Source organism: Pteropus vampyrus, unplaced genomic scaffold (genome assembly GCF_000151845.1).
Source record: "Pteropus vampyrus isolate Shadow unplaced genomic scaffold, Pvam_2.0 Scaffold2, whole genome shotgun sequence".
In the NCBI taxonomy this organism is placed as follows: domain Eukaryota; kingdom Metazoa; phylum Chordata; class Mammalia; order Chiroptera; family Pteropodidae; genus Pteropus; species Pteropus vampyrus.
This window is the reverse complement of record NW_011888783.1, coordinates 28,144,584-28,171,423: the sequence shown is the minus strand read 5'-3', so window position 1 is coordinate 28,171,423 and position 26,840 is coordinate 28,144,584. Positions and strand designations below refer to the sequence as shown.

Genomic DNA, 26,840 nt, shown 5'->3' with positions numbered 1-26,840 from the left:
CAGATTACTCTCCAGTATGATCAGTTTGATAGAGACCTAAATCATGTCTCAGCATGTACAGGGAAACCATAGAACATCTGTAATCTTTACTGAAATTTCAGACTTAGGAATTCAGAATTGTCATAGACTTCTGCCGCCTACAGGTATATTGTCAAATGGTAAATCAGGAGACAGGTTGTTAAAAACCTATATTAAGAATGTTAGCAAATCTTTCTGGAGGCTAGGAAACAAAACCTTGGATTGAATTTGACATCAAGTTAAAATGTAGTGGGATTTCCCAGTTCTCTCATAAACCTTGTATTCAGTTTCCAAACTAGCTTGATCAGCACTAGCTAAAAGTTTTACTTCCCTTCACGTGGACAGACTTTATTGAACACAGTAAAGTAAACCCACAGCACAATGCCAGGTATAAATCAGTACTCAATAAAGAGAAGCTGCCATTCTTAATGGGAATTTGTCCAACAAATTTTTACTGGACACCTACTGAGTGCTATGCACGTGTCCTAGACACTGAGGAGCTACTGTAAACAAACCAGAAAGAAGTCCCTGCCTGCATTGAGCTTATATTCTACTGGGGAGAGAGAATTAAAAGTGCTATAAAGAATGGATAAGCTGGCCTCCTGTGATAAGTGGATACTGCTTAGATCTTACTTCCTTTATGAAATTTTTCCTAAGCTCCTTTCCCCCAGATAGTGTTGTTCATTCATATTCTCTCTCCCTCTTAATCTCTCTCTACACACACACACACACACACACACACACACACACACACACACTGTCTTTTCTCATAGCTATATTTCTAAGGCCTAACGTATAGTAAGGCCTTAAATAATTAAAGGAAAAAAGTCAGAAAGGAAAAATAAATGAAGACACTGAAATCCTATTAGGCTTAAGTGTTGAACTCAGAATGTGATATAGACTTAATTTAAATCTTTGAAGAGAGAATGAAGCAGCATTTCTGAAAAAAATGTTTGTTAGCAACCTAAGGGATAAATTTGAAGAAAGACTTTTGAAGATAATCAGAACATGGGCAAATATATTTTGAGGACACTAGAGAAAAGAAGACATATTTGAATGAAATTGGGAAAAAGCAGTATAATCTATATCACTTAAATTTACAGCATAAAAAAACAAGTTGGAATAGGAGAAAAGAAGATAAATTGTTTTGTCTTTAAGTTCAAGATGCAAAGTGGTACGTTTGACAATACAAGATAATGGGAGAGAGATTTGGCTAGAAGAATCAATGATCAGGTTAGATTTGTCTGTGTTCATGTAGAAAGAAAGACTGAAAATTAAAAAACAAATGGATAAGAAATTAAAGTTTCCTTTATTGACAACTCTGAAAACTACAGAATTCCACTGATTTTAGATAGAAATTAATATGGCATGAAAAGTTAGACCTTCCTTCAGAAGTTTCGTCATCTTCCTCGATAATATGAACACCATGCAAATTTTCATTTCAAAAGTCTGAAGTGTAGAAGATCTTTTTAAATACATGGCCACCATTCTCACTCAGAGTCTGTTAATCTTCTTGGAAGAAGTCACCTGAGATGTGAATAATCATGATGAACAACATGAAATTTAGCAAAATATATTAATAAACTGAGTATATGGAACACTTTCTTACAGAAAAGAGTCAAAATGATAGATGAAAACAGTCTTATATTAATATATAGATTATAACATGTTAACTGGTAAATATCTGAAACTTTTTTTTTTTTTTAGCAATTTTTTTGTAATACTATCCTTAGAGGCTGACCAAACTTAATCTTCTTACAGATGTGCCAAATACCGGTGTAAACAAACCTAGAGTTTCTGACACTGTCCATCCCAACAACTATCTCATCAGGACAGAGCCAGAGCAAGGCACCCTCTATTCACCAGAACAGACATCTCTCCATGAAAGTGAGGGTCTGTTGTATTATCTTTTAAGTACTAGATTTGCTTTTAATATTTTATTTTTGATAATGAGCACGAGAAGTGTAAAGTAAAGATATTTTCCTGCCGGTTTCATTCCTACAGGATCATTGGGTAACTCAAGAAGTTCAACGCAAATGAATTCCTATTCCGACAGTGGATACCAGGAAGCAGGAAGTTTCCACAACAGCCTAAACTTGAGTAAGGCAGATAATAGACCACAGCATTCATTCATAGGATCAACTAATAACCATTTGGTGAGGAATTCAAGAGCTGAAGGACAAACATTGGTTCAGGTAAACCAAACACATCAAGATCCTTGTAAAGAAATACCCTCCTAACTGAATATCTGTTATACATGTTCTTTTAAAAGTAAAACTAATGCATACGATTTTGAATTTATAGAATGGATATAATAGGAAAATCATTTTACACTATGCAAGTCTATGATGTTAAGAAACGTTTAGACATGAAACCTAAAAATGTTCATTTCTTATAGTTAGCTCCTATTAATGAATTCTGATGAAGTTCAGACAGAAGAAGAATTCACTGAAAAGCAACAAGTTTGGCATGAGAGGAGGAGTCCAGGGGAGTGTGAGAGCCCTGGGTGGAATGTTGTAGTCCCTGAGGGGTTATGATTTCCTACGTTTACTAGAGCCAAAATATGCTGTAGAGTCCCAGAGGGCAGAGCACTATTCCCACACCTGCAGAAAACAGGACTGGCCTAGTCTAACCAAAGGTTTTGCCTTCATCATTGGAATGGTTCCCTGAAAATACATTTCTTTCCTATAGAAATTCATTCCTATAGAAAGTCATAGTATAGAACCATAACAATTCTGTTAAGTTAGAGTTTTCTAACGAGTCAAAAAATAATAATTGTACATATATTTATAAAATTTAGCTCCTCAGTCATTGCCACTTTATTCACATCATTCTACCAGCATATTCCAGAAGTAATCAGTGAGGATAACTATCTGTCCAAGTATCCCAGTGATTTCTTTAGAGCTGAGAAATGGCAAAATGGTCAAAGAAGTTAGGTGAACACTAATCTTATAATGCCATGCAGGAAGCCCTGAAGTTACCACCATGGTGGGCCAGGGTTCCCAGTGCCAAAGGAGAAACACAATACTATTTAGGGGAACTTTTTAAGTAATGAGAAACATTTCTATATGTAAACAAACACAAATATAGTACATCAGTTTTTAAGCTAAAACAGGAAATCTGGTGCCTATAGCAAAGCTACTTCAAGGTGCAACCCCAGTCCTTAGATTATACATTCACTCCTTTGGTGTTAGGAATGCTTTGATGGAACAGTTTGAGAAATTTTAGTGTAAGTGCTTGCAGGAGTTCATCAGCTTAGGTGAATTTCTGTGTCAGCAGGTCCAAAGTCACACTTTTGAATAATCATTATCTTAGCTACAGAAATTGCCTTTTTTATTCCCCTGAAAGTGGCCATTACCCCTCCCTCCTTTTATTTTTTTCTTTTTTTTTTTTTAACTTACGGTAAGTCGATTTTGTTCCTAGAGCTGAAGAATTGAGTTGCAATGGGGTGGGGGACAGCCTCTAAAACTTAATTTGCATGTACTCTGGGAACACATTTTCTAGCTATTTGGGCCAAGTATCATCCATTTTGGTAGTAAAGAGCTCATATGTCAGATTTTCTGATTTTATCATTATTAGTAAATCCCAAGCCAGACTTTACTTTTCCTACTGTCTACTCGTTTTTAAACTCCCTTTCTTGCCTTTTTGTTTATTTACAATTCTCTTTCCTCCTCCTATCTTCTCCTCTTTGTCACTATTGCCTTTCTAAAATTGTTGAGTTTGAACACACATGAGGTCTCAGAGCAGGTGTTTCAGCCAGCCCAGTAGCTTGTGACTCCTGAAGACTAAGTATGCTTCCTCTTACGACATCTAGTAGTGTATAAAGCATTCATCTTATCCCTTTTTCTTCTCTTATTGCCCTAACTAAAAGTGAAAGGGGGTTGATGGCAACTGTGTTCCAGCAGCCACTAAGGAGATTCAGAGCAGCCTGGCCCTGGGCTCGTAACCCAGTACCCTAGTGTTTCCCATGCCTGTTCTCCTCAAGCCACTGCCCCAGTTCAACCACCATTCTTCGTTGCTGTATTGTATCAAGAAAGGGATCGGAGACCCAGTGTTTGCAGGAGTCTATAGATTCATACAAGGACCATCCATGGCAGAAATGTTCTTCATTTCTCATTCTGGTCTTTTCCTGCTGACTAGGCTAAGGACCCAGCAGAGATTGGCATTTCTCCTGTGGGAACAGTTTTGGGGATACTTCTATTTGTATCGATTTAAAATCCGCCAGCTAAAGATAAGATCGCATAGTTCAAAGGAGGTGGAAATAAATGGCTGAAATCACTAGAATCCACACTAGAGCTAAAAGAAGAGGCATATTTGGCTATTAGCACCTGTGCAAACAAGCTGTCCTTTGAGAGTAAATTCACAGAGGAGAGCATTGGACCTCAGGCCCTATCCAAATATTCATTTATTCCATAATGAACACATTCCTTTGGTTAATGGGGCCAATCCAGAAAGACTAAACAATTATAGATAGTCCTCTAGCTACATTAGCTTGATGTATTAAAAAAAGATTGTTTTTGTTTTACAGAAATACATTACCTTGGCCAAACTTTGACTCACAGGGAACAAAATACGTACATTGCTCCAGTGACACTTCACACTTGCAATATAACATTTTATGTACTGTGAAAAATGCACAGGCAAGGGGGTAGAAAATGTACAGACAAAAGAAAAAGGAATGTTAATGTTAACTGTCTTCAGGTCTCTCTTGCTGGTTGATTTGAGTATTCCAAAAGGGGAGAGGTAGAGATTAAGCTACCAAAAAAGATGTAGAATAAGAAAAACACAATAAGGAAATATTAAGATCCAACTCTAAAGCATAACAAGAAAAAGAATCTTATATGCCTAAAATAATCACGTTATAGCAGGCTATGTGCATTTTTTTTCTGTAATGACAATGGACACAAAACCCTGGATAAACCCATTCTCTTTTTTCCCCCCTTTCATCAGCCATCAGTAGCCAATCGGGCCATGAGAAGAGTTAGTTCAGTTCCATCTAGAGCACAGTCTCCTTCTTATGTTATCAGCACAGGCGTGTCTCCTTCAAGGGGGTCACTGAGAACTTCTCTGGGTACTGGATTTGGCTCTCCGTCAGTGACCGACTCCCGACCACTGAACCCCAGTGCATATTCCTCCACCACATTACCTGTTCAGCGGGCAGCATCTCCGTACTCTGCACAGAGACCCGCCTCCCCAGCAGCTGTACGTCGGATTGGGTCAGTCACTTCCCGGCAGACTGCCAATCCCAACGGACCAACCCCTCAGTACCAAACTTCTGCCAGAGTGGGGTCCCCACTGACTCTGACAGATGCACAGACTCGAGTAGCTTCCCCATCCCAAGGCCAGGTGGGGTCGTCGTCCCCCAAACGCTCAGGGATGACCGCCGTACCACAGCATCTGGGTCCCTCACTGCAAAGGACTGTTCACGACATGGAACAATTTGGACAGCAGCAGTATGAAATATATGAGAGGATGGTTCCACCTCGACCAGACAGCCTGACAGGTGAGTACAAGGGGACAGCACTCCATAAAGCCCAGTGAGGAACTCGTCATTGCAGCCGTTCTTGAACAAAGCAAAATGTGGAAAAAACTCATGTTTATTTCAAAATTTATACTGCATACTTCAGGCTTACTTATCTTTCAGGGTCTGTAATTCTTAATGCATGAAATTACATACATTTATATCATCAGAACTCCTTTGCAATGATTACATTTTTCCCCTTCACATTGTTAGGTATAAAAGGTACTTTTTTGCATTTTAGAAGAATTGGAATTCTAAGCTGTTTGTTGGTTGCGGTTTTGTTTTTTTTTTTTTCTTTAATGAAAGATTTTTCACCAGCTACGCCTCCTCAAATCCATAAGTTATGTAGATGATATCAGAAGTCTGTTTAAATATTTAATTTTTCTAAATGCTTCAATAGTTTAGACTATAATATGGATTTTTCTCATCAACTGCTGTATTTTAGCATCCGAGTGGGAAATGCACAAAACTGATGAACTGCCTTCAAACGCCACTCAAATTAAATCAGAAAGACATCAACCAGGTCCTTGATTTTACAGCCATTCTCTTCAGGCTGTTTTCATGGAGGGTTTCCTACATAATGTATAGACATTGTTCTTTTTATTAAAATGAAATTGATCTTTAACCAGTGTTTAAAATTATATTTTTAGAATAACATACACAGTGGTAAAAAAAAAAATTAAAACTATTCAAGAAAATATGAAATGAGACGTGAAAGCCTCAAGCTCCTCTTTACCCTCACCCAGTCCCATTCACCAGTTTATGTATCTTCCAGAATGTTTGTTTACATGTATAAGTGTATATTATATACATATGTTCACCCATTGTGTTTTCTTTAATGCTGATTGAATTCTATAATATATATTTTGTGTTTTTATTTTTTAATAAATCCGAGAGCTTCACATCCTTCTCAGTAAATTCCTAAGACCTAATTTTTATAGATCTATTATAATTTCTTTAGTCACTTCCCTTTTAATGGACATTTAGGTTTTTATTTTTAGCTGTTACAGACAATGTTGCCATATATTTATGCATTTTTATGCCTATATACTGAGATAACTACGGGATCCATTTCTTAAAATAGAATTGCTGCATCAAAATATGTGCGTATTTATTCTTAAATACTGTCAAATTGCCCTCCAGGAAGGTGGCACAGATTTATATTTCCACCAATAGTTTGGGTGTTCCTGTTTTTACTACACCTTAACTAGCACTACATATTGACAGTGTTTCATCTTTGCCAATATGGTAGATAAAAAGCTGTACCTCATTGTTTTAAATGACCTTTGCTGAGTTATGAAGGAGGTTGAAGATTTCATACATTTTCAGCCATTTTATTTCTTTTCTGCAAACCACAAGTTCAGGTCTTTTGTCTATTTTTATAATTTGTTAAAGCTTTTTATATTTGAAATAAATTAGCCCCTTGTAATATACTTACCAAGTATTTTTCCATTTTGTAATTTGCATTTTGACTTTGGTTTTGGTATTTTTTATTCACAGAATTTTTTAAATATTTTTTGTGTAGCAAAATTAATATCCTTATGGCCTCTGGGAAAACTAAAGCCTTTTTGAGATTTTCTAATCGAATAATTTTACATGAAGAATTAATGTGGAACTTGATTTTGAGCTCAAAGAAATTCCTAGTGGAGAAACCACCTCTTTTTCATTCAACCATCATAGGAGTATACTTGGCTTAGATACTGTCTGGCATGCCTCTGAAAAGTATGCAGCAAAGTGCGTTAGGAATCATTTGTGAAATTCTGTGTCCCAAGGAAATCTTAAAAGAAAAATAGTTCTGAAGATTTCTGTATTCTTCCCTGTGTATGTATAGCTGTGCAGTAATTTGTGAAGAGTGAAGTGGAAATTCAGGAAAAGAAGTGAGCACGTAAACACTGTCTTCATGTTATCCCCGAGATGGATGAGCTCCTTTGGTTTAAAAAGTCTGCTTCTTCGACAATACAAGTGAAATTAGACTTTATGTTTCAGGGGGAGCGGGGAGGAATTATACCCAGCCTATCCTAGATTTTTTTTTCCTAGAATACTACAATCCTCAGAAAAAGCAAAGGATTTCCTTAAAAATGTTTCTCATCTGCCTGCCCACTTGTTCTGAATGTGGATTCTATTTTGTGAATTTCCTTTTTCGATTCTTATTTCAGAAAGCAATATCATTTTTTTTTGCTATGATTCTTGATTTCAAAAGATTAATAACCTAATTTATAAGTTTGAAGCAATATCTTATAATAGATTCAGACACTCGGATATTTGCTAATCATAATTTAAATGATACAATGCGTGTATAAATTAACTTCCTACAACAAAAAAATATATCTGCTCTAAAATTTTCACTTCAGCCTAATCATAGCATGTCAAGAAAAGTCTGGAGAATACAAAGAATCTATATTTGGAAGATAAATTTATGTTTATTTCCAGTGTCTTAAATATAAAGGTTTTAAATCACAGAGAACATATCATTGTAATAGATAAACTTATAGATATTTGTGGAATTGCAAATAGAAACTATTGGTTAGATAAATATTAATGTAGAAGATCAGTGTTTTATTTGGAGGGAGTAATAAGGTTATTAAAAGTTAATCTGTGGAAATACTTGTGGAAAAATTATTTCTAATAATTATAGAATGTAATTACTTGTCTTCCAGTTTAAAAAAATACTAAATTATAGTGGGCTTTCTACACATAAACTTTAACTTAATCTATAGAGGCTATGTAATTCTGTAAATTTTTAAGTGTTTATGGGTTTTTTTTTCATGCATGAGCAGGTAAACAAAAATAGTAACAGTCACTGTTAACGTTACTTACAAAGATTTCTAATATCACAAAGTGCTTCACTCACTATAATTCTGTGTTTTATTTCCCATTGTAGTCTGTGACATATGGTAATTTCAACTCACTAGTAGTCCTATAACAAGTGAATATTTCCTGGATACTTTTCGTAGTTCTAAGTAAGCTCACTTTGTTACCTTTCCCATGAAATTACAGTAAATGCTTACAAAAGTTTTCATTTTGTATGGATTCCAGGTAAGAAGCCAGCCAAGTCTTTCACTGTGAGAATATAACAATCTAATAATGGTACAGAATGCTTTGTTCTTATTTCACATCATCATGGGATGGTGAGACCACCACCAGTGCTCAGCTTGCCTTTTGCCAAGTGTGAGCGATGTTGAGAGTCTCACAGTGAATCAAGAGTGTTTGTGGTCCTACTGATTGTTGACATAACACCTTGTATTGGTAAGATTACTAAGGACTAGCCACATTTACCTGCCTGCTTTCTGTCACCATTAACAAAAACAATGTCTACACTATTTTGTTCAATATACTCATGGACTCCATGAAATAGAGTTTATAGTCTGCTAAGAAGAATGAGAAATCTGCTAGTGCATAATAAAAAGCTGAAATTCTCAAATGAGAACTGTAGACTAACAATCATAATATGATCTTTAGAATTATAATGGCTTCCATGGACCCCTGATGGGCTAACCTTGCCTTTAATTTTGTTTTCCGAGGGCTCTGTCGAGTTCAAGGTTTCTCACACCACTTCTCATTGACTTGAGGGAGAGCCATGTCCAGTGCTGAGTGTGCATTGACAGAACATTGACCTGGGGTTTCCCCTCAGCCCTACCAGACAGTACCTCTGATGGGGATGAGTCACATTTTCTTTTGGGCTCTTGGTTTCCTTGGTTTTCAAATGAGAAGGTTTGGCTGAATAATCTCCCAATTATAAGATTGTTTAAACTTATGATCTTTATTTAGCAAGTGGGGAGCCACATGGGTGCAGCTAAAACCCACATGGGTGCATTTAGTTTCTTTGCATGTCACTTTTCTGTCCAGGGTAGATAATATTCATTCATTTTAGAAGTTTTATATATTAACTGTCTTGTTACCCCTCACTAAGCAACATGTAAGTATCACTCACACTCAGGCCCATTTGCCTTTAGTTGTGATATGATTAACTGAGCTAATAGAATGTGAATGATGCTCTCTTTTTGTAATTAGTTACTGTGTTAATGATTTGCAATCTCTTTAAAAGCAAATATATGCCGACTAACTTCAGATGTGTTTGTGCTTTCTCTTGCTCATATTTGGAATGTAACTATAGTTGATATTCTTTCCAAGTGACAGATTTTACTTACCAGTGATAACAAATCACAAACTTCTGCGTGTCATAGTATAGAATGTACTAATTCACTTTTATTAAGAAAATAAAATGTTTGGGTTTGAAATCTACTTTTCCATCACAAGTCTCATGTGTAAACATTAGTTATTAGCAATTTGAATGAAAGAATTTTTCAAATGATTTAATATTCATGTACTAACTTTATACTTTTCCTTCACACTAGAAAGAAGGTAAACAATCTGGTATGTGGGTTCCTATAAAAACAATTTTTTTAAAGAAAAAGGAAAAACACAGTGATATTAATAGTAAAATAATAATATACTTAATAAATGTTGTTAGTTCACTGATTACATTTCAAATTTTGTAGCATACAATTTCATGTTTTCCTATAAAAATTATGGGTAAATTAATTGAGAGACATATTTCAAAACAATTCTTGAACATTAGCCCTTCACTATTATGTGGGTGTTGTCTTTGGTGTTAGAATTTAAAGAGTTGCGGGACATGGTGGACCTTGTCCCCAGAGAGCTGACTATCTACTTGTTAGGGCAAGGCAGTTCTGCAGGGCAAGAAAAGAGATTGGCATGAACCACTGTGTGTATATGTTTTTAACAATGAAAATCATTTGGTGAAAGAAGACATTCTCTGTTTGGTTACCATGATAAAACAGCTTACAGTTGAGGGAATGAATTCAGAGTATCAAATCATTTAATAATTTCTTATTATTTTTTCTTAGAAAATTTACTTTTGCTGCCAAGAGAAAGTTTTATTCTAAAAATGTATATGGTGTCCTTTTCATATCCAGCATTCTTCCTTTGTAAAACTCACTAGGTTTGGTGTTTAGACTTAACATTTGGTCCTCTTGGTTGAGATTATCATTAGGACTTTTAATCTCACCACAATTTTCTCAGTTTCTTAATGATGTAATTTTCCTTCCCCTAGGCTTGCGGAGTTCCTATGCTAGTCAACACAGCCAGCTTGGGCAAGACCTTCGTTCAACTGTGTCTCCAGACTTGCACATCACTCCCATATATGAGGGGAGGACCTATTACAGCCCAGTGTACCGCAGCCCAAACCATGGAACTGTGGAGCTCCAAGGATCACAGACAGCATTGTATCGCACAGGCTCAGGTGAGCATCAGCTCTGTTTAGCTGGTTTCCCAATTTCGTGGGCCACGAGTAGAAGTATTTCATTGGGATCAGTTCCTGGTTAGAATGGAGTCACGTTGTCCCTTTGGTTGTCAGAAAAGCAGCTGTAACAGCAAATGAGCAAACAATAAAGCAGAACTTCATTTCATACATGTTCATAGGTGATATATTTTTACCTTAGTTTAATCTGATCGTTGAATATAGTGATTATACTGTTAATTCAAAAATAAATTTATAGAACTATAAATCTGCCTTTGGGTTAGAAGGATATTAGATATAGAAAGAAAAGCCTTTGTTAGAATATTTCTTTGTCATTTTTGTCACCTGGAATGTGTATTTAGAGAAAATCCCTATATAAGTTCCTTGGCTATTTTTGACTTAGCATAAATAAGTAGCCCAAGTATGTATTTGGTGTTACTCTTTTTTAAATATTGTATTTCCTCTGAATGCTTAAGTATATAATGTGAAATAAATATCTTTATGATGGACTGAATCTGGGACAGATTGCAATAAAAGCATTTATAAAAATTGAGAACTGGTACATCACACCCTTGCACACCCCCATCCTCACGTATATGCCACACCATAGTGGCTGATAGAATAAAAGCTGTAGCTCATGGCCACATAAGCTGCCAGGTTGTGCTGCTGGTCTGATTCATGGAGTCTCAAGAGGCCCCTATTTTTTTTAAGGATTTATTAACATGCCCACAAATAAACTCCAGGTAATAGTGATAACCCCCTAAAGGAACAGCTCTAGGAGTCACATTTCCCAGAACACACTAGGAGGAAGAAGACTGTATTTGAATTGGTTCTTTGCCAAAACTGAGAGTTTGGTCCACTGGGATTTTTCTTCTAGTAGAATGTATCAATTTTTGATAGAATGTTAGTACAGAAATATTTCACTTGTTAGGTTCTGTATATTGAGGAATTTTATTAATAGGATTAAGAAATAATGCTGTTAAAACCTTTTAATTGCAAGAGGATTATGATACAATCATTGGAGGGATACCTACTGTCAGAATTAGGAAAGATGTTAAATACAGTATACACAGTACTTTTATACATAGCGTCATGCAGTAATTTAGGGGCGTAGCTATAGATGAATTTGATATATCAGTCTTCTTTCTTGTGAAGTAAATTTTCTGGTGTTATCGAAATCCACAGATCCGTAAATAAAACATATACCAAAATAAGTAACCTGTATACATTAAGTGTTCAAAGTTCGATAGTTTCAGTGTTTTACAAATTAGATTAAATATCTTGTTCTTTATTGCTGAAATGAGATTATAAAATGTTGTCATTTCTAAGACTAGTTTAATTATTTTCGTATGTTCGTCATGCAGTTTTGTTACTGAATCTTAATAAACATTAAGAACTGTTATGTAAGCAGATTTATAGTTTGATTTTTGCTCTTTCCTGCTAATATGATATAAATGTTGTTAGTGTATATTAAAAACTGAAGTGCTTTTTTTTTAGCACTAATGAGCTAGATTGGTAAAATCTAAAAGTAAACAGATTCTAAAATTGTTAAAAACTATAATTCTTCTTAACATTAAAAATATTTTGACTTTGAAAAGTATCACTTCATGGAAAGCATACTAACTTTTATTAAAACATTGGTTGTCTGGTAGGTGTTGGAAATCTGCAAAGGACGTCTAGCCAACGAAGTACCCTTACATACCAAAGAAATAATTATGCTCTGAACACCACAGCTACCTATGCGGAGCCCTACAGGCCAATACAATACCGAATGCAAGAGTGCAATTATAACAGACTTCAGCACGTAGCACCGGCTGATGATGGCACCACAAGATCCCCATCAATAGACAGCATTCAGAAAGACCCCAGGCAAGTACTAGTTATGGGTCCCCAGAATGCTACCATATCACAGAGTCAACCAGTTCCTTCATGGACATTTTTTCAAGTTGCCAAGTTTATTATAATATCAGTAACTCCTTATCTCTAAGATTTCCAGTTGTATTCCAGCACTGTAGGTCATTGAGGTTAATTTCATTTTAAAGAAGTCATTTCAATGCTTTAATAATAAGTTAGAGGGTGCAAGGGTCTGTGTGAATATCTGCAGTATTTATCATTAAAATACTTCACCAGGGCAACTACTTGGGATAACCTCTTGGTCTGAATTACACAAAAGATTTTAAAGCACCATTTTACCCCTTTTCCTTTATCCTGACTGACTTCTTAGATGAGACTTCAGAAAATGCATGTGGTTGTTTTAAATAGGGAAAGACCAGCACCGTGTACATTTTGAATTATATTAATCAATGCTATTTTGTGCTTTTATTAACTAGGTCCTTCAAAAAGCTTTCTACTATTTAGGAGAAAATCATTTACAGGAAATTCACATATCTCATAAGCAACATATATTTGGCAAATAATAAACATTTCCTCCTTTTAATTTTATTTAGTCATGTAGAAAACATTTTATTAAGATAAGTAAGTATGAGTCATTTCATACTTGATTGATTTTTAAAAACTGACCTCATCTTTAATGAAAGCCACTTAAAATATTTAGGAAATAAATAAAGATATTTAGAAACTAAAAGAGAACTTTAATTTCCGTAGGAGTATAATTGTTGCTGAATTTTAAGCAGCTTTAGTGTTATTTTGAGGCATATGTTAACAAGATTTCATTCATTCTTCACCCACAAATAGTTGTTTCATTGGAAAATTGTTATAATTATCAATTCATTTTTAGCAATCTACCAACTTGTAATGAATACGAATTAAAAGCATGAGTGAGGTTTTGGTCATTAAAACAAAATAACTAACGGTACTTTCAAGTTGAATGGAAAGCCAACTGCTCTTGTAAAAACCACTCCACCTTTTCACTCTTTTGCCTACAATTCTTTATGGTTTATACATACATTTGGTTCTGCTTTTCCTGCTTGCTACCTTTTTTTTTTGGTCATTTTTAAGGATTTTGTAAAATAATTTGTGTAATAGCACCTCCAAAATAAGAAGTCAGAAATATTTTTACATGATTTTGTTTTTTAAGATCTTTGAAATGACAAAAGCCTAGAGCACCCAAATACGTGCAGAAATTCTGAAAAGGGCTTTGAATTATAGGTAATTTAGACCATACCATAGCTAAACCTGCAGAGAAACGGATAACTACCCAGAAAGGCAGTGAAATGTGTTTAGTGCTTTGAGTTTAATGTGTTTCTGAAGACTTCAGTTTTGACGTGAAGTTGATGTGAGTTGATCTGAGTTGATTCACTATAAACAAGGATTTCCTATATGATAATATATGTCAGCTATTCATATAGTATGATCATTTCATAGTCTAATGCATAAAACTGATTATGTAAATGATAGTGCATTTTGTAAGATGAATAAATGATTATCTTACAATAATAGATGTATTTATTCTAGCTGAAACTGGAATCCAGGTGAATATGAAGTCTGAATATTAAAACCAAAATAAAAAGCTCATGACAATGATTATTTAATTTTAAGTTTGAAAATAGCAACTTTAATATTTTTATGTACTTCAAAACCTACTTTATCATTAATGAATGCTACATTATAATTAGCCTGAAAAAAATTCCTGTAAGACTGAAGAAGTTATTCATGTTTTCCATAAAAAAAGAAATGTATGAGTTTTTTTAATAGTTGTCTAGAAAAATTTATTAATAGTACAAATGATACATTTAAAAGAAACAAATTACTTCCTGTAGAAAGTGATAGTGACTTAAAGAATGACAGTATTTATGGTGCTCCATTTGAGCAAGGCTAATCTGTGATGTTCTATAGAGTAATTCATTTACCATCTCCTTCACCTTTATATTAAAGAAAGAAGAAAAAAGAGATGATCTTTATATTCACCTACATATTTACCATTTATAGCTCTCTTCTTCCTATAAATTCGAGTTTCCATTTTGACTCATTTCCCTTCAACCTATAAACTTCCTTTAGCCTTTTTCATGTTGCTATCTGCTGGCAACAAATTCACTCAGTTTTAATTTATCTGAAAATGTTTTTATTTTCACTTATTTTAAAGGATATTTTTACTAGATATAAGTTCAGAATTGATAGGTATGGATTTTTTTTTTTCTTCTCAGTACTTTATGTCATTTACTGTCTTCCTGTCACCATTGTTTCTGATGAGAAATCAGACATCTGTATCATTATTCTCAGTATGCAATATGTCTTCTCTCTGGCTGCTTTTTAGATTTTTAACTTTATCTGACTTTCAGCAGTTTAGTCCGATAGGCCTAGATATAGTTTTCTTTACATTTAACCTGCTTGGGTTTCATAGAGATTCTTTAAATGTTGGTTGATGATTTTTACCAAAATCGGGACATTTTCAACCATTACTTATTTAAATTTTTTTTTCCTAACCCAAACTCACTGTCCACTTTATCTGGAATAACTTGACATTATCTCACAGGTTACTGAAGCTCTGTTCATGTTTTTTAATCTTTTTTCTCTATGTTCTTCAGATTGGATATTTTTTATTGATCTGTCTTAAAATTTACTCTTCTTTCTTCTATATTCTCCAATCTGTTAAGCTCAGCCAGTGAATTTTTCTATTTCAGATACTTCAATTTGGTTCTTTTTTTTTTTTTTTTTAAATATAGTCTCCACGTCTCTCATAATATTCTACACTTATTCACTCTTTATATACATTTTTCTAAGTCTTCTCTAATAATTCTAATATTTGGGTTTTCTCTACGTCTCTCCATTGTGTGTGTATGTGTATGTGTGCGTGCATGTGTTTATATCTTTGTTAGTCACATTTTTGTTTCATCTTATTCTTAGCAGTTTTAAATTGTATGTGAACTGTGTGGATCATACATTATAGGGTCTCTGGATTATGCTGTCTCCTATTTAAGGGTACTGAGTTTTGTTGTGTCAGCTAACTAAATTAGTAACAGGTGTTTTTGATTCCTTGGAGATTGGTTTTGTTCTTTGTTAGGATGCATCTATTTCAGATTTATTTTACTCCCAGCACGTGGCCTTTACCCTGTGGCAAGGTTCTTCCTCCTAAACATGGCCTTTTTGGAGACTAAATGCTGAGATGCTCAATAAGGTCTGCTCTTTCACTGGGATGGAAGTCTAGCATCCTCTGGCATATGCTCAGTTCTCAATTTTAGTATATGTGCTGCCAAAGTGAGTACATGCTCAGCTCTCAGTCCAGCAGCAGCCACTCTTCGCCAGACCTATACAAGTGCCCTATACGTTCATAGCCCAACACTCAACTAAGAACTTGTGAATAATCCTCCCACAGACTTATAGAATCTCCTCTACAGAACTCCCTCCACTCCAGTCCTCCAGTCTCCCCCTCAGACTGCTGAGCCCATCATTGTTCTACTGCATATGCTCGCTTCCTGTGCCATGATCCAAAAAGTTCCCTCAGGCAGAAAGCCAGGTGAATATGGAGGTCATAGGGTAATTCCCTTCTCTCGAAGATTACATTTTTCTGTTACTTCTTGTTCAGGAACAGAACAACAGTTACCTCATTCATTTAGTCTGCTTTTATAGTTGTTTATGGTAAAAGGGCAAAATCCAGTACTTGTTATTCAATCATGGATGAAAACAAAAGTCTAGACTTAGGTTTTAATGAAGCAAATCCTGGCAGGCATTGAATTGATAGCAGTCTTTCCAGGGTAAATGTCTGCTGAAAATCAAAGTTAAAGTTGATGCCAACCAAGCCTAACTGCCCTACTCCAGCTAGAGCCTACCCTTTGTGTTGTCTGACCCAGGGATGCCAGAAAATCTTGACCACCCCTGTGCCATTTAAAGAAACAAAAATTTTTATTTGTAATGATTATGAGTCATCAGCAAAGAGTAAATCACACTCCTTGCACTCTGTTAAATACAGCATAGATTTACATAATGGACTTTAGACATATTTTCATCAGAAATAGTTAACACAGTAAAATAGTTTCAGTGCATGGAGGGACACCTATTGCAGAGAATGCCCTTATATATAATAGTTCATTTTTCAGGGATGACAAACATTAATAAAACATCTGTATAATAATTTGAAGTATATAAAATATTTTAATATGCATCATCACAATTATCACAGCCAGACTTAGAAGGTAAAAATGATAGTTTTATTGTTCCTGTTTTACAGATGGGAAAACTGAAGCTCCAAATAATTAACTGGTTTTCAAAATCACATAGTAAATGAAGGACCTGGGACTTCAACACAGGCAATCTAACTCTAAAGTCTGTGATTTTTCTGCTGTGTTATCCTGCCTCTGGCATTTGAGGTATTCTTAATGTCTATTAATGACATAGTCATCCAATGTATCCCTCAAGCCAGAAATCTCCATTGACTTGAGTTTTCAGAATATCATCTGGCTGCTGTGCAGAGTGGATCACAGAAGAGGGTGGTATTTGAAGCAGAGAGAGCATGTAGGAGGTTACTAGAGTGGTCCCGATAAGATGGAGAGAATAGATGGATTTGGTTTATGTTAAATATGTTGGAGATAGTCAACAGAGCTTGCCGATAGGTTGGATAAGAAAGGTAAAGGAAAGAGAAAAATCAAGGATGGATCTATTTTGTCTTGAGCAAATGTGTGAGTAGTGGATAGTCTTCTCACCACCAGTCTTTTCTGATTCTAGTACATTCTCTACTAGACCACTGAAATTATCTTTCTGATAAATGCGACCATGTCACATTCTCTCACTCTTCTGCTTCAAAATCTCCATTAGCTTTCTGTTTCTTATGTGGGGACAATATATAGACCACCTGGGCTTCACTAACCTCCACCGCTTAATTACTAATTCCAGGTTCCTTGTCTATATCTAATGTTATTTAATAGTGCCTGCCTCATGGGGCAACAGTCAAGATAATTGAGATAATGCATATAAAGCTATTGACACGATGCTTGACGCAGAGAAACTCAATAAATAACTCTTATTAGTATTAAGACTAAACTTTTTAGTTTGGCATTCAAGACCCTGTCCATAAAACCACATCTAATTCAATGTTTGTATCTGTAGCACTGACCATGGTACCTGCAGCATAGTAAGGATTCGTTAAATATTTATTTGAATCGGTGATATGTCTGCATGTGTGCAGGTATGGAATGACCTGCCCCTTTGTAGTGGACAAGCAAGTTAATGCATGGAGCTTTCCCAGACCAAGAGAGACTCTGAGCCTTTAAAAACTGGGCAATAGAAATATAATTGGGTTGTTAATTTAAAGGGTTTTTTATTCTTAAGTTTATTCAGTATTAACCCATTTTTGAAACAACAGTTAACTTTATCCTGTAATCAAAGTCTACAAATTCATTGCTTTGTGAACCATTTGTAAGAAGCTGATCTTCATATGATACAAGCACAAGTTCACATTTAACAAGGATTCCAAACAGAGGAAAATTCTGACAATGTGGTAGTACCTGAAAAAGCAAACTATAAAAAGTATGTATGCTTAATATGATTGTATATTTATTATGCAAGTAATGGGATAGTGCAGAGGCCACAGACTGAAGGCAGATTGCCTGAGTTCAGATGTCGCTCTGCTATTGGCTTGCCATGTGGCTTTAGGCAAGTTGCTTAGCCTTTCTGTCTCAACCTCCAAATCTATAAGACTGCTATGAGAATAAATGAATTAATATACATAGAATGCCTAGGATAGTACCTGACACAGAATAGGTACTGGTAAAATATTAAGTGCCATTTAATAGTAATCAGGTCTTTGAAAAAAATTCTATATGTGCACATGTGACTATTTGCATACATATATAGAAAAAAGGCGAGCAGGAAATGTCAACAGTAGGGGGTTTTTTCGTACATAGGATTACTGATAAAATAATTTTTCTTTTTTATAATTTTCTATGTTTCTGTCTTATAATCAAGAGCAGTTATAAATATTAAGTTTCTTAAAAACCATCGGGCCCACAATATTTGTTATTTCTAGGCTAACACTAGATCTGTTTAGTCGCACTAGCCCTTCTTTCTCTCTCTTCAAGCATGACATCTCATCTAGCTAAAGTGCATTTGTTTACCTGAAAGATATAAAATTAGAATCAAGAGGGAGAAAACAAGGATGAAAAAGTTATTAAGAATGTCCTTTGTTCTCTTGAATCTCTTCCTGTGCATCATGATTTCTTTAAGATCATAAGCATCTGGGCCTCTGCATATGTTCGTCAGGGAGAAAAAATTATTTACATATATATGTATTTTAGGATTTCTGTAACTTCTGATTTTGGTCTCAGCTGAGCTTATGTCTTGTGCCAAATGTTTCATTCATTATATTGTTAAAACGTGGGCCTTTCTTTTTGAAGCCGTGTTTTTCTCCTGTAGGGAGTTTGCCTGGCGTGATCCCGAGTTGCCTGAAGTCATTCACATGTTGCAGCACCAGTTCCCCTCAGTTCAGGCAAACGCAGCAGCCTACCTGCAGCACCTGTGCTTCGGTGACAACAAAGTGAAGATGGAGGTACAAGACCAGTGCCCAGGGGCCTAGGGAGAGGCAGTGCCTTTCCATTTAGCAGTTGCATGCTTGCGTGCTTAAGAAATTACCAGATGCCCTTTTAGAAAAATATTTTGATACCAAATACTCTTTTACTGAACTATGTAGTTCAGTATTTCCCAGGAAAAACTAGGATGAGTATATTTCTTGGAGTGTTTTTAGCATTTTCATATCATGTCCACTTATATGGTTGCTTATAAAACACGAAGCTAAAATTGATTTAACCTGCATTTTTTAAGTATTTTTCAAAAATCTATTAGGTAAAAATTATGACACGTATGAAACTAGTGAACTCATGTATTTTATGAGATTCTGGACAAGATTGGTACCAGCATACAATTTAGTAAAGTTACAGAGGATTTGTAACCGTTACTAGTACTGAACATATATGAATATTTTATTTCACATTTTAAAGTTTTTTGGCATACAGATTATTTCTTTCAATGTTTTAGGCCTTTTTTTCCCACTGCGATGTCATGTAGAACTTGTGTCTCTCATCGACGTAACGTGCAAAACAACATACCAGTTATAGATCTAAAGGTGGATGCGATAAATAAAGCCTAGAAATATCCATGTGATATACCAATAAATCGACAAATGGAAGAAAATTTAGGGAGAGTAGCCTAGAGAGACAATTCTAAAAACCAAATAGCTTCAGTCAGAAATTCCTTCCTGTGTTATCTCTGTCCCTGCACATAGCTTTGTTGTGTTTGTGTCTTCTTTGTGCTTGGAAGTGAAAGCACATCAATGCGTGTGTTCAGGGGCTTGGGGTAGGACTGTGCTACCTGCACATGCCATTATCCACCTCAGTCTCCCTTCCCTTTTTTAAGCTGTGAACCAGGGAAGAGAGTTTCATCTTGGAGAATATTCCTTAACATTTTCAAAAGATATGCTATTTAGAATACAAAAGAACCTTTTGCGATTATCTGGAGTTGTCCGTTTCCCATCATCTTTCCATTGCGGACTTTTGTTTGATCTCTGATACATCACCTGTCACTTATGCCTGGTACCTAATATTTTTCATTCTAGGTATGTAGGTTAGGGGGAATCAAGCATCTGGTTGATCTTTTGGACCACAGAGTTTTGGAAGTTCAGAAGAATGCTTGTGGTGCCCTCCGAAACCTTGTTTTTGGCAAGTCCACTGATGAAAATAAAATAGCAATGAAGAATGTTGGTGGGATACCTGCCTTGTTGCGACTGTTGAGAAAATCTGTTGATGCGGAAGTAAGGGAGCTTGTTACAGGTAGGTATAGAATGTGATCTTGTTCTGGAGGAAATGTTGAAAACAGTCTCGACTATGCTCTTGTATGGTGCATTGTGAAGGAGTTGGAGGTTCTGGGTAGGTGATGATGATATAGTGGTCACAACTCTGTGATTTAATCTAGTGATTCAGAAGACACTTGCGGTGCTACTAGTAGCAGTTATATGTATTGATGCATAAGTGGTGGCTAACAGATATCTTATTCATAGAGGGCTGACTATGTCATTTTTTATTATGTATTCCATAGTAAATCTACTTATTTTAAGAAGACTGGCTTTCCTTTATTGTGAAAATAAAATATACTTAATGGATTAGCTGTCTTCCACTTCAGCTCAGCTAGTGTCTGAATGCCTTTTAGTATCTCAGATGCTTTCCTAGGTCCCCGGATATAAAGATGAATAAAACTCAGCCCCTGCCCTCAAGTAGCACTCAGACTCGGGGGAACACAAGTGGTTCTGCGGATGTCTGTGAAAAGTGGCGAGTGCCAGGACTCATTAGAGGTTGCATTGGGAGCACAGAGAATGGGTAGGGAAGTTCCCTGGATAATGTGAAACCAAAGTTGTCCTAAAGGATGAGGAGGCATTGGCTGGATAAACAGGAATATTTCCAGTCATAAGCAGGGGTGCTCAGAGCCAGCATGGGATGGATATAGGGTCAGAGGTACCAGCAGGAAGAGAATGCTGAACGAAAACCTGCCAGAGAGAAGTGCAGTCCTGGTTTGGGGAACTGCTATGAAAAATGTGTGTCCCATATGCAGTGAGAGTGATGCTAGGGCATAGCATGGCCAGTTTGGACTTTTAAATGTATTCTCCCAGCAGGCAGCAAGGTGGAGGATTGATTGGAAAGAGACAAGCCTAGCATCTCGGAGGCCTACGAGAATGTCAGTAGTCTAAAGATAACAGCTGGAACTGTATTGTATCAATAATAGAAAGAAGGGGTGGTGGTGGAGAAGAAAGAACAATTAGAGAAATAATTCACGGTCAGGGCATGTGGTCCAGTGTGGAGAATGACAGACCAGGAGGAATAGAATGAAGCATTGTCTTAAGAGACTGGATATTACAATACCATTGGGTGGGTATTGTAAAGTGCTTGAGGTCAAGATGAAAGAACGATTCTACCTGAGGGCAAATAAATGACAGCATTATTTATAATGGAGAATTAGGGGAAAATACTGAGTATTCACTGATAGGAATATGATTAAATAACTGGCAGTACCTTTAAACAATGAAAGCATATAAAAGGTTAAAATAAGGGCTAATCAGAGCGATAGGTAAATTTTTTAGAAGCATTTCCAGAATAAGTGCAAGATGCTACTATTTGTATAAAGTTTTTAAATGTGCAGGTTACAGCTGTAAATTATGTTTTTGATATATGCACATGCAAAACAGTTAAATTTTTTCATTGTAATGATAATAGATTCAGGAGAGTGGTTACCCCAGGCCTGGGGGCAGGGGTGGAGAACATGGCATTTGGGGATATAATCCAACTCTGTTTCTTTAAAAAGAAAGAAATCTGAAACAAAAAAGACAAAATATTAATATTTAACAAAGCTGGATGATGGATACCTGGGTATTTGTTTTATAATTGCTATGCTATTTTTCATGCTTGAAATATTTAATTGAAAATTTTTAACACCACTTTTTTCAAAATTAATCCCATTCCCCACTGGTTTCCATTATGAAAGCAGAGCTGTAGGTTCTGTCAGATATAATTCAGTAACACTTGGGAATGTAGCAAACCATCATGAATCTAATATTTAAGGGAATCAACTTTCTTGTAAAATATTAATGTTCAAAATACAGTACCTTGCATTCCAAATAAGGTATGAAACCTATATACTCAAAATAGAAAATGCTTTATAATTATAAACTCTGGATTGGACTGCACACCTTAATGTAGGTTTGAATATGAATGCTTTGGCACATCTAAATCCCATATTGATTTATTATTATGTACTCTCTCTAAAACACTTTTGAGGCATCTCACCCTCTCACACCAAAAAGTAAATTATTTATATGTACATACATATGTATGTGTGCATGTATAAAATGAAAATTAGAACAAGCTAAATCGAATTAAGAATATAGATACAGCCATCCTAGGAGTCAACACAATCACTGCAATAATGCCCAAAAAGTTACCCAATGGAAGGCATAGAGGAGACAGTATTATTGCAGTCAGCAAGTGCTTTCTTTCCCTGTTTGATGTTTCTTTCCCATCACTTTGAACTTACCGTGTAATGTCCAAGTATCTTCTCCTAGTAACACACCTGTGCAGCCAACAAGGCTGCAGAGTGATGCATGTAAACTCCCTGAGAGATCAGCAGTGATCCGGGGACCACATGATGTTAGAAACATTACTTCATACTCAGATTGGTTCTCTTTGGATTAACTAGACAGATTAATCGTGATTTGGTTCTTACATTCTTAATACACTGCTTTTTTCTCTTCTTTTGTCATAATTTCTCATGAGAGGAATAAGTCTTTGCTAGAGTTTTGTTTCTGAGGGTTTTTTCTTTGAGAGAATCTGTTACAGTGACTTTTCTGAGCTGAGCTCAAAGAATTTGTAAGATTTAGTGTTAAACAGGAAGAAAAGAACATGAAAGTTTGGTGTGGTATTTTTCATTTGAGAATAAGTCAGATTTATTTGAAGTAGAGCCAGACTTCACTTCTTAGGGCTTTTATGTACTAATTTACCTGTGCTGGATGTGAGTGCTAATTTAGATGTTTTCCTCTATATTTTATCATATCTGCATGGCTACAGTTCTGGTTGCTGAGAACACGATGTTTTAAGACATGGACCCTGGCCTTGAAAGGAGGATATTAGTGTTCGTAATTCCAAAAGAGCTATCTCCCCAATAGACTGGGAAATACTTCCAGTGTAAAACTAGCAACAACCTCATATTTCTTTTTTGGAAATAGGTACCAATAGCTTTTAGGCTTTAGGAAGTATTTTTTGGCCATACTTGCAAGGTAGGAGAAATTAAGAATTGTTTTGTAACTATACACTTTTACCCATAATAATTTATTCTGATATATGAACTGTTTGCTTATAAAATGTTCTCTTCCAAAGTTTTCTTTACTTTGGACTGGGCATGGTCAGTATATAAACATTCAGTTGTTCCATGTAAAGGAGCTGGACCAGAGGGCAGAGGACTTTAGAAGTGAATTTCCAGTTCCAAAAGGCTAAATGTCAGCCAAGTTTGATTTGTATATAAACATTATCTAGCTAATATGAAACTACCACATTGTAATATAAATCTAGAGTAGTTACATGTGTATGTGTATTGTATGCATACATATATTTGCTACGATTTATGAAGACAGTAAAGTTAATTCACATTTCTCAGTTCCAAAATGTAATGGTACCAATCTTAACTGATATTCAGTAATATTTTAAGAGTAACTAATCTCTGATGTTTTAAAGCATGACATCAAAAGTTCCTTGAGCTCTTCATTAACTCTTCAAGTCAAATAATCATAATCTGTCTTTAATTCATAGAATCACAGGATTGGAGGAGACCTCAAAACTCATTTTACCCAATCAGCCTTCCAATGCACGGATCCCACGTACAGCTTCCACACAGTTATCACTCATCATGTGCTTGAACTCACAGAGACAGGGAGCTCATTACTTCATGGAGTTAAGGCTGAGGAGCAGGGTAATTCCTAAAGCAACAAGAAAACATTAAGAATACTTGAGAAGGCAAGGAAGATGAGCCCTCTGGAGCTCATTTTGCCGAGAAATAGCCCTACGAGAGACTTGTTAGCTCTAAGTCCAGCCTCCCGGCTCTCTCCTAAAATGGAAAGTGTGTCCCCATTGAACCATCCTCATTAAAGTGTATCTGCTCCAACATGGGCAGCAGAGCACTATGTGACCACATCACCCAGCATTCCCTGTAAGGTGCTCATCTCTATCCAGTCCCCTTTGAACATAAAACATCCTTCCAAATGTCACTGTTTTGCCAGTGTTGTCCTCATATTACCATGGCCCAACCTTACACAGTGCTTGGCCTTTGTAAGTATAGCCTAAGAGTTCTTCCATGGAAATTATAGTCAACTTGGGATCATGAAGGAATAAAGCGCAATGAGGTGATATGTCCAAAATATTGCATTATTTGAAGAAACTAGTATCCCACTGAAACTAGGTGTTCTATTATTCTTAATACTGAGTAATTCTACCTCGTTATTATTCCAAAGCCTTTCTTCCAGTCCTCTTTGTTTCAGTTTGGCAGTTTTAATGTACTTAAATGAAGAAATGTTAGCTGTTCTTTTTAAAAGATGCCTCACCTTTGCTTTAAATTTAATAACTGCCCTGGGCCTGCATTTTTGGCCACATTTTTATGCAGGGGAGAAAAGAAAAAATGTTTTTCGCCAAGTGTATTTTCCCAAGACAGTTTGGCTGTCATTGTTAATTAAAATAGTTCTCTAATGCAACATGATTCTTGTGTTTTCTTAATTGTGTCAAACATTTTCCAGATTGAAACCTAATGAATTTTTTTTTGTGGTTGCTAATATATGTGGGTGCCTAGAGCGAGGGTTATTATTATTATTGTTATTGTTATTACAGAGGTACTTTTTGCCTTTTTTGTGCTTAAACTTGAAAGTCGGATGAAGTATGGTTTTCCCCAGTTGCATTATAAAATGAATGTCTGCTAGGCCACAAATTATGGATAGAAATATCTTGTCACTAGAAAAGAACTCATTTGCTTTTATTGAACTCATTTGTTCAAGATAATTAAATTAGTGTTTCTAAGCTGGGAAATATGGGTTTTGAGATTTTGAGCATCCTAAAAGCATCTTTAAAAAAAAAAAAAAAAACTAGAGAAATTGAAGATACGGCACAGAATCTGGAGACCTACCTTTTAATACACCAGATATCCCCAAACTATCACGCCTCTATCACCTCCACTAACTCTGGTGTCAAATACCAAAAAGTGGCCTTTGTTCTTAAATAATAATAGACTTTGTTTAAATGACAATTCTTCCAATCTAGGAAGTGATTATTGATCCATATGGCTAAGTAAACTATTTCCATGCATTTATTTAAAATTTTTTGAATGCCAGCAATGGATTTCAGATACTGTGCAGAACATGAAATTAGGCATATTCCCTTCCTGATCATTAGCTCCATATTTCTAATTAGAAAATAAATTAATAATAAAATGATAGTCATGTACTAAGGAAGGGTAGGTGGGCCAAGCTAAAGTTCAGCAGACAACAGGATGTTCTAGAAAGAACTGGAGCTTAGGGGATATGCATTTAGCCTTTTGGACTGTTATGTGTCATTACATATCATTACAGGATACAGAAGGGAAAAGAGAAAAAAGTTTCACGCTATCGCCTTTATTCTTTGAATTTCACCTGGGAATATAGAGAAGTATTTTTTAACTTGGCCGCTAGCACAGTCACATCAAACTAGTGATCAGCTATAATCAGTTTTCTAAGCTGTAGGTAACTTAGAAAATATGTGGAATGTGATTTTATAGTCTTGTGAATAGTTCAAGATTTATAGTCTGAGAATGAAAGGATGCAGCCTCTAAGTGGAATATGACCTTCAGTGTTGTGTGTGGGCTGACTCAGAGGGCCCCTGCAGAACTCAAGTGGTCAGCCGTCGGTCAGAGTAGTACTTGTCAGCACAAGAGCAGTTGCATAAGAACGCCCTCCCTTGGTAGACCAGACAGCCAGATGGTATTGGCAAGAAAGATGAGGGCATATAATGAAAATCTAAAAAGAAGATGCCCGAGAGACCCCAGTTCACATCTCTCAATTACTTTGCAGATTCTTGGTCTGTCTGATTTCCCATGGCTTAGGACTGGAGGCAGTTTTGTCTCTGAGCTTCCTGTGCTGGTACCAAATAACTAGGTGGAAGATTTAGTGCAGTTACAAATGAATAAGCACATTCCTAGAATGCGTAAAAGTCATCTGTGGAACATATAACTTCGGTGACTGTGTCTCAGTAAATCTCTGTAATAGTGTGAATGACCTGTTGCTATGTCAGAGGCCGAAGTAACCTGAAGAACAACCGGGTGGCCTGGTCACTGCCCTCTCTGCCACCTCTGCATCAAAGTGATTCTCTCAGAAGGATTTCCCATCCTATGACCTACTAGCCTATACGAACCCCTCCTAATGACAGAACCGTCCTTTATATCCCTCAGGGGCAATCTCAGTCAGTATTTCTGAGTTGTACACTGATTTATTTTCAGTAGAAATACCTTTCCAGGGTACTGCATTATGTTATTAATCCTCTCCAGCCTATCCATGAAGTTGGAAAATTACCTAGAGTAAAGAAGGATATGTTGAAATGCAAA

The 26,840-nt window shown here is 35.9% G+C and overlaps 1 protein-coding gene across 1 annotated transcript in view; it reads left to right on the top strand.

The window, feature by feature from the left end:
* PKP4 (plakophilin 4) overlaps positions 1–26,840 on the top strand; it is a 245,270-nt gene that overhangs the window by 175,165 nt on the left and 43,265 nt on the right. Inside the window, exons 5-11 of the mRNA XM_023528486.1 lie at positions 1,780–1,905; positions 2,023–2,213; positions 4,969–5,521; positions 10,614–10,802; positions 12,452–12,668; positions 19,104–19,236; positions 20,299–20,512. Coding sequence (XP_023384254.1) covers positions 1,780–1,905; positions 2,023–2,213; positions 4,969–5,521; positions 10,614–10,802; positions 12,452–12,668; positions 19,104–19,236; positions 20,299–20,512 — 1,623 coding nt within the window. The remainder of the gene's footprint in view (positions 1–1,779; positions 1,906–2,022; positions 2,214–4,968; positions 5,522–10,613; positions 10,803–12,451; positions 12,669–19,103; positions 19,237–20,298; positions 20,513–26,840) is intronic.